At 41.7% G+C, this 16646-nt stretch overlaps 1 protein-coding gene across 2 annotated transcripts in view; it reads right to left on the reverse strand.

Moving 5' to 3' along the window:
• NT5C2 (5'-nucleotidase, cytosolic II) overlaps window positions 1–16646 on the reverse strand; it is a 242470-nt gene that overhangs the window by 144562 nt on the left and 81262 nt on the right. For both annotated transcript variants that reach the window (XM_082268055.1, XM_082268054.1), the window contains exon 2: window positions 9579–9700. In XM_082268055.1, coding sequence (XP_082124181.1) covers window positions 9579–9679 — 101 coding nt within the window. In that variant the 5' untranslated portion in view covers window positions 9680–9700. The remainder of the gene's footprint in view (window positions 1–9578; window positions 9701–16646) is intronic.

The raw sequence follows: 16646 nt of genomic DNA on the forward strand, positions 1-16646 counted from the left end.
TGTGGTTATATATATATATATATATAAAATAATAAATATTGTATTGTTTTTTTGTGGACTACAAATAAAAAATGCACATTGGAATTTGTTCATATTTTTTTTCAAACTATAGTCCGGCCCCCAACAGTGTCTGAGGGACCGTGAACTGGCCCCCTGTTTAAAAAGTTTGAGGACCCCTGTGATAGACTAACACAAAGTGGCACATAATTGTGAAGTGGAAGGAAAATCATAAATGGTCTTCAAAATGTTTTACAAATAAATATCTGAAAAGTATGGCGTGCATTTGTATTTAGCCCCCCTGAGTCAATACTTTGTAGAACAACCTTTTCGCTGCAAGTACAGCTGCAAGTCTTTTTTGGGTAGGTTTCTACCAGCTTTCCACATCTAAGGAGAGTGAAATTTATGCAGATTCTCAATTGGATTTAGGTCTGGACTTTGACTGGGCCATTCTAACACATGAATATGCTTTGATCTAAACCATTCCATTGTAGCTCTGGCTGTATGTTTAGGGTCGTTGCCCTGCTGAAAGGTGAGCCTCCACCCCAGTTCTCAAGTCTTTTGCAGTCCTGTATTTCGCTCCATCCATCTTCCCATCAACTCTGACTGGCTTCCCTTTCCCTGCTGAAGAAAAGCATCCCCACAACATGATGCTGCCACCACCATGTATCACAGTGGGGATGGTGTGTTTTGGGTGATGTGCAGTGTTAGTTTTCTGCCAAAAACTTACATTTTGGTCTCATCTGACCAGAGCACCTTTTTCCACATGTTTGCTGTGTCCCCCACATGGCTTCTTGCAAACTGCAAATTGCACTCCTTATGGCTTTCTTTGGACAACAGCTTTCTTCTTACCAGTCTGAGTTGTGGATCTCTGCAGCTCCTCCTGAGTTACCATGGTCCTCTTGGCTGTTTCTCTGATTAATGCTCTCCTTGCCTAGCCTGTCAGTTTAGGTGGACAGCCATGCTTTGGTAGGTTTGCAGTTGTGCCATACTCTTTCCATTTTTGGATGATGGATTGAACAGTGCTCCATGACATGTTCAAAGCTTGGGATATTTTTTTATAACCTAACCCTGCTTTAAATTTCTCCACAACTTTATCCCTGACTGCCTGTGTTTCTCGGTCTTCTCAATGCTGTTTGTTGACTAAGGCTCTCTAACAAACCTCTGAGGGCTTCACAGAACAGCTGTACTTATACTGAGATTAAATTATACACGTGGACTCAGTTTTCCTAATTAGGTGACTTCAGAAGGCATTTGGTTCCACTAGATTTTAGTTAGGGGCATCAGAGTAAAGGGGGCTGAATACAAAACGCCACACTTTTCAAATATTTATTTGTAAAAAAAATTGAACCATTTATCATTTTCCCTCCATTTCACAATTGTGTCACTTTGTGTTGGTCTATCACTAAAAACCCCAATAAAATACATTTACGTTTTTGGTTGTAACATGACAAAATGTGGAAAATTCCAAGGGGTGAAATACTTTTTTTGCACTGTATGTGTGCTAGGAAATACATTTTGTTTTGTTTGCATAGCTCTTCCAAGTGCACCATTTTAAAGAGCTAGTTATAAATTCAGACAATCACCAAATTATTTTACTTTCAATACTTCTTTTTGCTACCCACTGAGTCTTGTCTGCTGGTCTTTGCTTTGAGTTAAGCAGGAGGGGCCAGCAAGCTCCTGTAAACATTACAGCACTGTGCTTTACAATCTACTTTCAAGAGTATTAAATGAAAGAACACATCCCTGGGATCCCTTTAAACATGCTTGCTCCTCCCTGCTGGCAACTGAGTGCTGTAGACATTAGCTGTGCAGTCTGCTGATCGATTCATTAAACATGCCCGTCTAAAGGGATGCTCCATTCATAGAAGCTGTAATACAGCTTCTATGAATGAAAAAGGATCTGGAAGAATGGAGGACAGGTGGATGATTGATACCCTTGCCCCGTCCATTCCTAGATCAGGTTTCATTTATTGAAGCTGTGGCACAGCTTCTATGAATAGAGCAGCTGAATGGAAAAGCAGGCATAGCCAGACACTGTTGAGAGCTTGTCACAGCCCCTTAGTTCTAGTAACAACCTTTGCCCAGCACCAGGAGCTTAAGGTGGAAGGGGAGGGGGGTGGGCATATAGACTGATGACATTTTTTACTGACAGAAATGCCATCAGCACAAGGTACACATCATACTGACTGTAAGTTATGTCCCTTGTGCTGATTTTTCTAGGGGAAGTTTTGTTTTGGCTGCAGTTGTTTTGGCATTTACAGCATGCAACCTGCTTTTCTGAAACAGCGAGGCCTGATCTTGATCCTGTGATTCTGAATAGCATCAGAAAGCATACCACTAAATATTCAAATAGAAATTTGTTATGTGGCCTGATCCACTCCTAATGGAATCTACAGAAGTAAATACACAAAGATCTCAATAAGAGAGGTTAAATGCCACAGAATAATTAAGAGACTGCAGTCCTGCCTTAAAGCAATATAAACCACCAGTTCATCCTGTCAATGAAAAACGTATAGAGCCTTTAAATCCCTTTGTTTAGCAAAATGGCCGAAAATCCAACCACATAACTGGACACACAGGCACAGGTATCATTTTTCAGGTTCATGCTTCCAACCACTCAAACACTAGTCCTACTCCAAATGATCACCAATCCACCAACGGACACACCTAGTTCTTAGGAATATTCCACATCTTCAGATAACAATGCAATGTACTGACATCATACTCACACTTTTCCATCAGCTTTATCAGTCATCGTTGACCTTAATCAGTTAAACAGTACACTTGGCTTTCACAATTATTTCCGCTACTAAATTACTGTCTTCTCTGATCCCAGCCAGCTGCACACTGCACTCCAATCTCACAAACAGCACCTCTTTTCCATTAGTGTCCCCCTGCATCCTCTGCCTCTCCCTGCGCAAAAACTGCTCTTACAAACAATATCTCTGTTTTATTAGTGGTCCTTCTGCATTCTTTAGTCCCCACCATCTAAAATGTGTTCTTGTCATCTTCAAATATAAATGGTGTGACCAAAATGTTCACTTCCCAGAGCTATGTAGTATCTTTTCCTTACGCAGTTAACTTTTCTTTTAGTGGTTACATTTGTATCAGTATTAGCAGCTATATGTAGCAAATATGTACAAGTAAACTGCTACACCAAGTGCATTCCCAGGTATGTCAATTCCTCAAAGGAATACAACACAAAAATACTTTGATTCTATATGAATTCAATGAAAGAGCTAAAACCATTTTCATCATTTTATTTCAGCAATATTTTATGCTTCGTATAATAAAATGTAAGATTAAAAAACTGTCAATCACCCCATCCTAAAAGTAAAATGAGTGGCCTTTTTTATTTTACTATAGTGGGAATGTTCTAAATAGCAGTTCTTTGAATGATTCTACTATAGTCTTTTTTGTCAGAGCATGAAGGAAGAAAGGAACAAAGGAACATACAGGCAGACACAGTATATATATCACAATTTCAGCAACCTGAGATTGAGCTGCCTGCTTTGATACTGCACTTCACATCATTCTTATTTGTAGATAAGCCTGTCCGAAATTATAATATTAGTTTTTGTATTCACCATAAAATCCTTATCTTGAAATTTCACTTCAAGTCTTTCATCTTAGGGTTAAACTGCCATCTGCAAGATAATTGGACATTGGCAAACATAATAACCCGTAGGCCAGCCCAGGAAAACCTCTTCCACTATCAGCATGCTTTTCTAGCAAAGCAGTGCCAAGAGCATGATCAGAAAAAGATTGGTGGGACCTTTAACCACTTAAGCCCCGGAAGATTTTACCCCCTTCCTGACCAGGGGGTTTTTTGCGATTTTTTACTGGGTGACTTTAACGGACAATTGCGCGGTCGTGCGACGCTGTACCTAAACGATTTTGAAGTCCTTTTTTTCCCCACAAACAGAGCTTTCTTTTGGTGGTATTTGATCACCTGTGCTATTTTTACTTTTTGCGCTATAAACAAAAAAATAGCGTAAATTTTTAAAAAAACAACTATATTTTTCACATTTTTTTATATGAAATTCTCCCCAAAAAAATTTAAAAATCAAAATTTTTTATTTTTGCCCAATTTGTTTTCTGCTACATATGTATGGTAAAAAAAAAAAAAAAAAAAAAAACGCAAAAAGCGCATTTTGATTGGTTTGCACAAAAGTTATTGCGTTTACTAACTAAGGGAAAGATTTCTGTCATTTTTGGTGTTTTTTTTTTTTAACGCGTAATGGCGGCGATCTGCGATTTTTTTTGCAGTACTGCGACACTGCGGCGGACAGATCGGACCCTTGACTGACATTTTTGGGGTTACAAGTGACATTACTGCAGTAATCAGTGCTATACATATGCACTGTTACTGCAAAATGACACTGGTAGTGAAGGGGTTAACTTTATTTGAGAGGGAGGGGTGGTGTGTGTCCCTAGGGGCGTGATTCTTACTGTGATTGGCTGTGGCTTGAAGTGTAGGAACAGTGATCAACAGTCCTACATAGTAGAACCGTATGATCACTGTTTCTACACAGGGGAGAATGACAGGCGGCTTGTTTACATCAGCCACCTGAATTTCTCCCTCTGCACCGACGATCGGCGAGTGACCGGTGGAGATCGGGTCCGCTGGTCACACGCACGGACTTGCTGGGGAACGAGCCGGGGTGGGAGCGCGCCTCCGCGGGCGCACGCTCGCCCGCTATTGGCTCCCAAGCAAGTGACAGGCTAATGACGTATATATACGTCACTTTGCCTGGCCGGGGCTGACTGCCGACGTATATCGTCGTGCGGCGGTCGGCAACCGGTTAATGGACCTCAAGAAAAAGATTTTACTATAAAGAAAGTTCTTTCCTATCCATAGGACATAGGAAGTGTTGTGAAGTCCAAATAGCAGTCCGACTGGGTGGAGGGGCTGGGGGGGGGGGGGGGGGGGGGAGGCAAAAATGCAAACAAAAGCTAACAAGCACAAGAAAAGGACCTTTTGCCCAAGGCAAAGGTAAGGCTAAAACATCCCTCTGCTAGAACTTAGAGGTTGTATGAACAGAAGGCAAGATGGCAACCATGCAAGTATAGGAAACAGTTGCTTAAGCCGAAAAGCCCAAGAAGCACTCACAAGGGTGAAACCCGATGCTTGAAACAATAAGTTTGGATGATGGTCTCCTTGAGCCATGGTACGATGGAGAAAAAAAAAGCTGATGCAACCTGAAAGGGTATATTGGTATTACAAAAATGATTCAGTTTTTCTGAATGAAGCAGTGACTGAAAGATAGAATCTTACAACCCAAACCACATCCAGACAATGGAGGGCAATTTTCTTTTGGAAAACTGCAGCAGGACAGAGGACATGGAAGAACAATTAACAATTGCAATTAAGCAATCACATTCAAACTCATGTTAAATAGGAGGCAGTACACACTTGCCATCAAAGTGTCTCTGATTAACCCCACATAAAAGTTCAGCTGTTCTAGTAGGTCTTTCCTGACTTTTACTTTGTCGCATCCTACAGCAAAAGCCATGGTCCCCAGAGAGCTTCCAAAGCATCAGAGGGATCTCATTGTTAAAGGTATCAAAACTGATGAAAATGCAAGAAGAAAAACTGGACAGGGAGGCTGCCAAGAGGCCTACAGCAACATTAAAAGAGCTGCAGGAATATCTGGCAAGTACTGGCTGTGTGGTACATGTGACCACAATCTCTGGTATTCTTCAAATGTCTGGTCTATGGGGTAGAGTGGCAAGACTGAAGCCTTTTCTTACAAAGAAAGACATCCAAGCCTGGCTAAATTTTGCTAAAACACATCTGAAGTCTTCCAAAAGCATGTGGGAAAATGTGTTCTGGTCTGATGAAACCAAGGTTGAACTTTTTTTTTTAATTCCAAAAGATAGGTTTGGCGCAAAAACAACACTGCACATCAACAAAAGAACACCATACCCACAGTAAAGCATGGTGGTGGCAGGATCAAGCTTTGGGGCTGTTTTTCTTCAGCTGAAACAGGGGCCTTAATCAAGGTAGAGGGAATTATGAACAGTTCCAAATACCAGTCAATATTGGCACAAAACCTTCAGGCTTTTGCTAGAAAGCTGCACTGAAGAGAAACCTCATCTTTCAGCATGTCCACGACCCAAAGCATACATCCAAATCAACAAAGGAATGGCTTCACCTTAAGAGGATTAAAGTTTTGGAATGGCCCAGCCAGAGCCCAGACCTGAATCCGATTGAAAATCTGTGGGGTGATCTGAAGAGGGCTGTGCACAGGAGATGCCCTCATAATCTGACAGATTTGGAGTGTTTTTGCAAAGAAGAGTGGGCAAATATTTCCAAGTGAAGATGTGACATGCTGATAGACTCATACACAAACAGACTGAGTGCTGTAATAAAATCAAAAGAGGCTTCAACAAAGTATTAGTTTAAGGGTGTGCATACTTATGCAACAATATTTTATTTATTTTTACTTCCCTCCACATAAAAGATTTCAGTTTGTTGTTCAACTGAGTTGTACAGTTCATAGGTCACAAAAGGTGGAAAAAGTTCTGAAATTATTTATCTTTTGGCACTTTTCCACTGCAAGTACCGGCTCGGCTCTACTCGGCCCTGCTTGGCCCGGTTTGCTTTTCCACTGCTGGTACCGCATGGTACCGTGTTGGAACGGTTTGGTACGGTACGGTTTGCTTTTCCACTAAAGTAGTACTAAAGTTAAGTGGGTGGGATAACAACGGGGTGGGTGGGATTATCTGACCAATCAGTGGCTAGTAGTGACTGCATGCAAAGGATTGTGGGATATGGTACCTCTTGGATCCACAAATCGAGTAGGTACTGTTTTTGAGAGCTGTACCGTTCGGTTCCATGCAGTGGAAAAGCGCCGCCGTACCGAACCGTTCCTACACTATACCATGCGGTACCAGCAGTGGAAAAGCGCCATTTTGTCTCATTTTTTTATATCACAGAAACCTGACATTTTAACAGGGGTGTGTAGATTTTTTTTTATATCCACTGTAAGTATTTCACATACATAAAACACACACACACACACACACACACACACACACACACACTTTACAACCACTTTAAGACCTCTCAAAATAGTTTTCAACTACATGTACTTTGTATCCAAACATTTTCATTTATACATTTTGTAAATGTGTATATTTTTTTTAGTATAACAAAAGTAGTGCTAGATCACTAAGATCTTTGGAGCTGGCCTATGCCCAATTTAGTAAATATAATGGAATGTATGAAACAGTATGATATGCAAGAGGAAGGCCAGTAAAAGAAAAATAAAACAGGTCTGTCAACATTGTTTCATAATTGCAATAATAATCATACTAAGTTTATCACACGAGTTGGTAAACAAAAAAATCCAAATTCAGAAATGACAAATCTGATCTTTTCAGCTTGTGAAACCAAACCAACACCAAAGCAAATTGAGAAGACATCTCTAATTACTAGCCCTTACTTATCAGTGTGTCAGAGGGAAGAACTGTCTGTTGTTTTGTCTAATACCAACCAATCAGATTCATATCTACAATAGTAAATGACTATTGGAAAACAGCAAACTGTATAAGATTAGCTGCTATATGGCAATGCAGAATTACTGAAATAATTCCAAGCAAGCAAAGCATACGGTTATCTTCTTTGCTTACAACCTGAAAAAATTAATTGCAAGAATACCATTCAATACAAACCCAGAAAACACAAAGCCAACAGGACGACAGTAATCTGTGGCCCAACAGTTACAAAATGTTGTGGCATTTCCAATTATTCTTTAACATGGTAAGTAAAATAGATGACTTTCAGGTATGGAAAAATCACTTCAGCAATCATTGATGAAGATAAAGAAGATGAACATTACAGTATAAGGCACAATACCTGTGTGCTGCATCATGACACCTGCACTTCACATACATGGATGGCGGCTGCTCCATGTTGGCATATACCCAGTTAGTTATAATAAATGTAGGATATAAATCCACTGTCCTCTCTGGAAGGTCAGATGACACTTGATGGGGTAGATGTGATGGGATCAATCAGCAGAACTAGGCACAGATTAATGTGTTCACTTTAATCATAAAATGATGGCTCTTATAGCAGTGAAGAAGAACAACACGTTTTAAGGATCGGACAGCTCAGTATGTCAAAAATGAGGGTGGAGCCATTGAACCTCTTGATGTCAGTACCAAACCGATTACTCATTGTTTCATTACATGCAAGACACACCATATACAATACTCCAAAAATTACAGATCAATTACTATTAGTGTTAATTTTTAACCTTTATGCCATGACCAGGATTCTAATGAAATATGTAGTCCATCTACTAATTTATAATACACATAAATGCATGAATACATGATCACAGAATGTACAGGAAATAGAATATTCTGTAGAGATTTGCTTTCACTTCCATTTTCATCTCTAGGACAGAAAGTGAAGGCAAATCTCCCCAATGGGACACATTCAGCATGTGGCTATACTTACACTTTAAGATTTTAAAAAATGATGTTAGGTGCTTTTGTGGAGTGGTCACTGCATGACAAACTCGCCTGATCAAAGAAGGGTGTTTCAGCATTTCAAAAATTTCTTAGGGAGACTGTATAAAGCGTAGCCTTTATCAAAGCCCTTATGTGCGACAACACTTTACAAATTCTAGTAATAGACTACACAACATTGGCAAATTCCAAATTTTACCTTTTTCCAAAACATGTCTAACTAAATTCAGTAGCCCTCTCTGCTTATTATTATTTATTTTTAACCCATAAATACACTTAAACAAACCACCTCTTTTGGCAATGCTTTTGTCTGAGGGGGTGCTACAAACCCTTAAAACACACTGGATATTTTTAATGTCATACAGTAACAAAGTGATCATTGTTCGCCAACCAGCTGGAGTTTACAAGATACTCTCCACCTACCTCCAAAAAATTCACACTGTGGGTCCAGGAAGCTAAGACAGAACATAAGTTCTAAAAAAGGAACGGACAGAGGGCGCACCAGCCTAGCGCATTATCTTTAAAACAATTTATTAAAATAAAATAGCATACAAATTGTACTCACAAAACAAGTTGGAACACGGGCAAACATGTGCAACCAAGGACCACCAAGACTCTCCACTGGGCTTCCTCTACTGATGCAGGCCGTGGTGGGATGTGGACCTCCAAAAAACCGCTTACGCATTTCGGGGTGTCCCCCCTTTCATCAGAGCTCTGAGGGGACACCCTGAAATGCGTAAGTGTTTTTTTTGGAGGTCCACATCCCACCATGGCCTGCATCAGTAGAGGAAGCCCAGTGGAGAGTCTTGGTGGTCCTTGATTGCACATGTTTGCCCGTGTTCCAATTTGTTTTGTGAGAACAATGTGTATGCTATTTTATTTTAATAAAATTGTGTTAAAGATAATGCGTTAGGCTGGTGCGCCCTCTGTCCGTTCCTTTTTTAGAGTCTGTTTGGATTACCACGACCGGTTGAGAGTGGCAGCACAGTCGGGACTACGTCCATTCAACCTGCATCGCATTCTCAGGATACCCGTTTCAGGATAACCCCTCAAGCGCAGGAGTCATTTTGTCTTTTGTGCAGAACATAAATTACCTGTGATAAGCTTCACGCCGATACTTTTTCATTGCAAGGCCATCCATATTTGCAGGAATGTCTGCTGCATTTTGGAGACGATCACTCCATGATGTTGTCATTTTTAAGCCAAGTGTTTGGTTCTGGGAAAAACAGGAAAACTACAGTTAAAACCAGCTGCAAAATGAGCAATATACACTACATTACAGAATAATTACACACCAAAAAAATCTATACAATTCATCTAATTGTTACAGAGACTCTAAATTGGGCATTGGATAGAACTATGATTCCAAATGACCACTCTCTGGAGCCATTTATGAGGAGGAAAGGGTAAGACCGCAGATCTGCAATGCTCTGAAGGGTTTCAAGACACATGTACAGAATGCACAGCTCCCTGTACAAACTTTATACACGCTTCAAACATCCAATGTCTTATTTTGCACTCTAAAACTTAACAGCAGCCGTCTTCTTCACCCACTTCATTTTATTCTTATCTCATATACAGCCTGATAGCTCGTGTCACTAGTTCAAAGTCAATGGATATTCTTCCTTTTCGTGTCCCCTTAATAAACAGAAAGCCACCAGTCAAAGATTCATGAAGCAAATTGAATCTGCAAAACCAGCACCACTACTCTACAACTAACAAAACAATGATGAGTTTGATTAACAGAAAAGGTATTTGTAATTCCCGCAACTACAAAAATGGATTTTTGTAAGATCTTACCGTAAAATCCTTTTCTCTTAAGCTCATTGACAGACGTAGTCTTCTTGATTCTCAAGAGCTGGGTTATGTTGTCTCCGCAGGAGTAGGACTAGGCAGAAAGACAAAACGTTCTGGCTCCACCTTAGGGGCAGTCCCTGAGGGTATATCCTCCCTCTCTCTGCTACAGGGAATCAGTTCTGTTCTAAAGCAGTAACAGAGAATTTAACTCAACCCAACTCAATGATAGAGGGGCGGGTACTACGTCTGTCAATGAGCTTAAGAGAAAAGGATTTTACGGTAAGATCTTACAAAAATCCATTTTTCTCTATCGCTCATTGACAGACGTAGTCTTCTTGATTCTCAAGAGCTGGGACATCCAGAAGCAGTGCCACAAATGAGGGGTGGGATTGACAAAAAATCAAAATCCAATCTAGAAGGCCCAACCGGTGCCAAACTAGAAGTTTTAAAGGCTCATTATAAACAAAGAATGAGACTCAAAAGAAAAATTTCCAACGGAAAAAAACCCTCGAGGCAGACCACTGGTCTCCTCAAATGGCGGCCTGCAAAACCTTGCGGCCAAACACGGCATCAGATGATGCCATTACATCAACTTTATAATGTTTTGTAAAGGTATGCACCGACGACCAGGTAGCCGCCTTGCACACCTGGACCACTGACGCCTGATGGCGAAAGGCCCATGACGCACTAAGTGCCCGAGTGGAGTGCGCCTTAACAGGGAACGGGGGCTCCCGACCCTTAATAGAATAAGCCTGTACCACCGTCTGTCTGATCCATTTGGAAATGGTCGCGGCAGATGCAGGCAACCCCTTTTTGGGTCCATCCGGGATCACAAAAAGTGAATCCGTCTTGCGAAACGAGTCTGTCGTTTTTAAGTATACCCTGATCGCCCGGACCACATCCAAGGAGTGTAAAGCAAACTCCCGAGGATGACTGGGCTTAGGACAAAGGGAAGGTAATACAATTTCTTCATTCAGATGAAATTCTGAAACCACTTTTGGTAGGAAGGATGGATTCGGACGAAGAACCACCTTATCTCTATGAACCACCAGATATGGTGAACGACAAGATAATGCGGCCAGTTCTGACACCCTGCGTGCAGAAGTAATAGCCACCAAGAAGGCCACCTTCTGGGACAACGTAGGTAGAGGAATCTCCCTAATATCTTCAAAGGGAGGTTTCTGAAGAACCGACAATACTAAATTAAGATCCCAGGGTGGTAATGGCGCGCGCACTGGCGGAGCCAGATGTCGCACCCCCTGGATGAAATTCCGCACCAAGGAATGAGTAGCCAAAGGCTTCTGAAAGAAGATAGCTAATGCTGAGACCTGACCCTTGATAGTGCTCAAGGCCAGTTTCTGCTCAACCCCTTGTTGCAGAAAAGCTAATATTCGACTAACCGAATAAGACCGTGGACGGAACCCCAAAGGTTCACACCATGCAATGTAGGACTTCCATGTGCGATGATAAATCTTTCTGGAAGTCGCTTTCCTTGCTTCAACTAGAGTAGGAATAACTGAAGCTGACAATCCCTTGTCCTTCAGCACCTGGGTCTCAATAGCCAGGCCGTTAAAGCCAGCGATCGTAAAGCTGATTCCCTGTAGCAGAGAGAGGGAGGATATACCCTCAGGGACTGCCCCTAAGGTGGAGCCAGAACGTTTTGTCTTTCTGCCTAGTCCTACTCCTGCGGAGACAACATAACCCAGCTCTTGAGAATCAAGAAGACTACGTCTGTCAATGAGCGATAGAGAAATTGGTTTTAACACAAAGAGCTTGCGTTAAAGGCTTGTTCAATGTGTCAGTCTACATAGCAGTAATAATGTTTCATGCACACAATTCCATAACAAGCATTCAAATTCATTTTAAAGCTGAACTAAAAGATTACTTCTGGTTGCTGTATGTCCTTGCTATTCTATGCACATCCTCAGTGAATAAGAGAATTAAATGCATTAGCACTTTGCCTAAACGTCGTGCTCTTCAGATAATGAAGAGACATGGTTTTATAAAAGCAAGCATTTGTATCCCATTAAAAAGAACCATGATTCTCAGCTTAGTACATGTTTCCACATGTACATGTCGAACATACAGTAAATAATAAAGGATCACATTTTTTTCTTGCCAAAGGCCTATGTATATTAATAAATAGGTTTGTAGGTAAAACTCCCAATTGGTCTGATGTTTCTGAGGTGCAGTAAGCTTGCTCAAATTATAATGGTTTAGCAATGTGGGGGTTGATGGAAGTGTGGCCTTCTATGGAATGTAAAATGCAGTGACTCTGTATGCGACAAGGTCAGTCAAAGCTTGTAAATAGTTTCAATAAAGACAGTGGCAGACATCTCCTGAATGGCTCATAAGCTATATGAAGTTTATAGCATGCGATTATATTTGTGCTGCACCATAAGGAGAAAATATTTTGAGTCTTGCTGGATGTGGGCTGACAGGTGGGTGTGTTTAGTATGGATTAAGGATTTTCAGCTTTTGTAAAATGTAATAATGCTCAATTCTAGCATGAAATACAAAGTCCTTGGAAATTATGAGGCATCTATAAAAAAAAGGCCTATGTTTTGCACTTTTATATTACCATAGCCCTTCAGCACCTTCTTGTAAATTCGTCTTGCAATATTTTAGAATTTATTGTATATTGTAAAGAATCAATTGTAGGTGATTTTGCCACAACAAACTTGATCTATGTTAGAAGGATATTACAGGGTACATCAACTTAAATATAGGGAGACAGTGGTGAAACTACCAGGGTCGCAGAAGTTGCAGTTGCGACCTGGCCCTGGCACTCCGACTCCGTGTGGGGGGGGGGCTTGTGCCCCTCCCCCAGCAAGATCTTGTTTAGACACTCTGTCCTAACCTAATTCCCGTTGCCCAGTGCGGGGGAGCAAGCTCTGGCACTGAGCTCTAGTTCCCTGCTTAATGGGGTGTGCCAGCGTGGGAACTCGTGACACCTGCCCCGCATCTCTTGTGAAGTGCCCAGTGTCCAACACACAGGGATCACTCCCTCTCTGGCAGCAGGCATGTCTTTCAACTACCTGCACAATCCACACCTTGCTGCAGCCGGCTTCTCCCTCTGGGCCCTGATGTTCCTGTACACAGACAGGAGGAGCCGGGGAGGAGGAGTACAAAACAGGAAGAGCCACGCTTCTGGGGTCTGTGTTTTTTGACGTATTCAGAGGAGGGGGATATAGTAACTGGGAGGGGGGAGGTAATACACCCCCCCAATCAAAGAGATGCTGCCTGCCTCAACGGGGGTAACTGCAGCATCTGGGACCCCTACCACCCTTTAAGAGATGCAGGGAAAGTGCCCTGGGTGCCCACTCTGGAAGATTGGGGGGGGGGGGGGATCTGTGCCAGGCACAGAGGGGTGTTGTGCTGGGAAGAGAGATTAAGAGAATTGGTACTGGAGGGGGATTAGGGAAGTGGAGAGGATTTGTTCTAGGATGGAGGGGACAGGGGTGTACATACAGGGCTCCCAATAGCAGCATATGGAGGAGGGGCAGTGGGGTGGCATATAAAGCAACCAAACCCCTCCATTTTCCTCCTGCAGTCATTGAAAGGCTGCAGGAGGAAAATGGAGATGATCGGTCCCCCCTCCTATCTACCTCCTGCTGCCCCCAGGCCCTGTGCACTCCCCTGATCCCTCATCCCGTGCAGCACTGCCGGTTTCCCCCCTCACCTCTCCTCCAGCTGCTGCGGGGATGTGATGGGATAGAGAGCAAGGGACCAGTAAATGTGTTATTTACCAGCCCTTTCCTTGTCCTAATGATTTGAGTCAGTGGTCCGTACCGATCACTGACTATGTTCACTCATAACTGAGGCATAATAAAATGTGTTTACTATGCTTCAAATGAACGGAAAGCCTCTGCAGAGCTCTTCCTGTCCATTTATTCTGTGCAGCTGAGGCTGCAGAGATGGAGATTAAGGGCTGTGCCCTCAGTCTCCTTTCTCTGTCTCAAAGGTGAAACATTAAAGGTCTGTTTAGACCCCTGATATCACACCAAAGCCCCCCCAATGGGGCTCCTAAAAAAAAAAAAAAAATGGAAAAAATACAATTGTTAAAATAAATAAAATAGTCAAAACGAATAAACAAAATAACAAAAAGTAAAAAAACGACTGACACCAGTGGTGGAACTACCAGGGTCCCAAAGGTCGCACTTGCGATCAGGCCCTGGAGTTTCGCCATCGTGTGGAGGGCCCCCGGCCGGGGCTCAGGGAGGCCCTTTATGATTTCTTGCACCGGGGCTCTGAAGGCTCTATGCCACTGTAGGGAGAGACTAAATAACACTAAAGTGATTGTTAAGATGAAGGCTTTCGGATGGGGTGAAAATCTTATGTCAATGAGTTGCCTACAAACAGAGAAGGAAATTAGCTATTGTAAAAAAAATAACATTTTGACAGGAAAGAAAACCTAATCTGATTTCTGTTGATTTACCCTGATAACAGGATAAGGGAAAGTGTCTAAAAATGGCCATAGATTTTTTTTTTTTTTTTAATCAGCCAGCCGGCTAATTAAGAAAAATAAATGAAAAAAAAAAAACGCAAAAACAAATAGATTCCCCCATCCACACATTCAAAGTGAATGAGGGAATCCTCCCCATCATGCTATTATATTCTGACAGCGGGGCTCCTCCACTGCCAGGATACACTGATCAGCACTGCAGCAGACTGGCTGCATGCACTGATGGAACATACATTTTCCAACAGTCCTGTTGGAGAGGAGTTGATCAAGAGGTTGACTCCTTTCGGCGGGAATGTTCATAGATGGATTAAAATTCTGTCAGTCCCTGCTGAACTGGCAGAATTTCAATCCATCTATGTCCAGCTTTATAGAAGCTGAAACCTTGAGAACAACGCCTAAAACACAATCACTGTGCAACAATATAAAGGAGGGAAAGCTGAAATTATAAAAAACATGACCGCTTTGATTTATATACACAATCATACAGTATATTTAAAAGCTTTTTTAACATGATCAACTCCCCTTTAAGTCAAAGACTTAATCTGAGACATTTGAAACCTATCCTAAATTCAAGTCCCCTTTAAAAGCGGGTATCACAAGTTTTATGTTGCGATCTTCATCCGCTGGAAAACCCTTCTCTGTGTGCTCTTCTGATTTAACTTAATGTTGCTTCTAGGGGCCAACTTTTTTTTTTTTAAGCTGAGCCAAGCCCTGCCCACCTTTCCACTTCCTGTTAAATCAAAAGCACCTCTTTGCTGGTAAAGGGGGAACTTATTTAACAAGTACAAGTCAGGCAAGGAGTTAGAAGTCAAGCTCTTTGTAACAAAGTGAAAGCAACATCCGAGGAGAACTCGGAGGATAATGGCAGACTACTCTTAGGCAGGTCTTTTCAAAGTGATAAAACAGCTTTATTCATGTCACCTTGAGAAAGGGGTCTTGTGTAGCCCTAAAACTTTGCATCAACAATATTAGTAGTGGAAATGCTTTTTATCTGCATTTTGGACTGCTGACTTTTTACTATTCTTTACTACGGTAACTCTGTTGCCATGTATTACTCTGACTTGTGGTTTATGGGATATGTGTGTTGAATGAATGAATGAATGAATGAATGGAATGGAATGGAATGGAGTTGAGCAGGTGGGGGGGGGGCTTTTATATTTAACTTACAGTAAATCTGCCTCATAAAACCACCTCCCATGTACATTAACTTGCAATGCAGCAAGCATAGTTCACAAATTTCCCCACTGTCCAGTTCACACAACCACTTGCAGAAACTTTGTGTGGTTTTATTATTGAATGACACTTGTCACTCCATTAACTAAAAAAAAAAAAAAAAAACACATTTTATACACAACAGAGTCTGTAGAGGATGCAGTATCTAAACAGTGTGCCCCCAAATTATAAATATACTATTTTTAGAAGCATATGGAGTGTAGAACCCCATTTTTTGTTGTTGGTTTACCGGTTACAGATTTTTTTTTTTGCCAGGTCACCTTGACCGATATTAAGGGGATGCCCTGAATAAAAGGGAAACCCCCAAACATCATCAAGCCTTACTGCACAGACCTCTTGCAAGCCTCCGTAAAAGGGAGCGTGTGTGGCCAAACACTGGCAATCATACCATAAGAAATGGTAAAAATGTAGTTCTTCTCCTTCTGCACCATGTACGGTACTGTCTAAGAGTTTTAGGCAGGTGTAAAGAAATGCTCTAAAGTAAGAATACTTTAAAAAAACTGGATTTTTGACTTACTGTAAAATCCTTTTCTCTGAAGTTCATTGACAGACGCAGCTCCATATCTTCTTGATCATTGGGTTATGCTGCCCCCTACAGGAGTAGGACTCTAGGCAGGAAAAAGTTTTACCACGCCTATGGGGCAGTCTCTGCAGGCATACACCCACT

Source organism: Pelophylax lessonae (genome assembly GCF_965119305.1).
Source record: "Pelophylax lessonae genome assembly, chromosome: 9".
Lineage (NCBI taxonomy): Eukaryota > Metazoa > Chordata > Amphibia > Anura > Ranidae > Pelophylax > Pelophylax lessonae.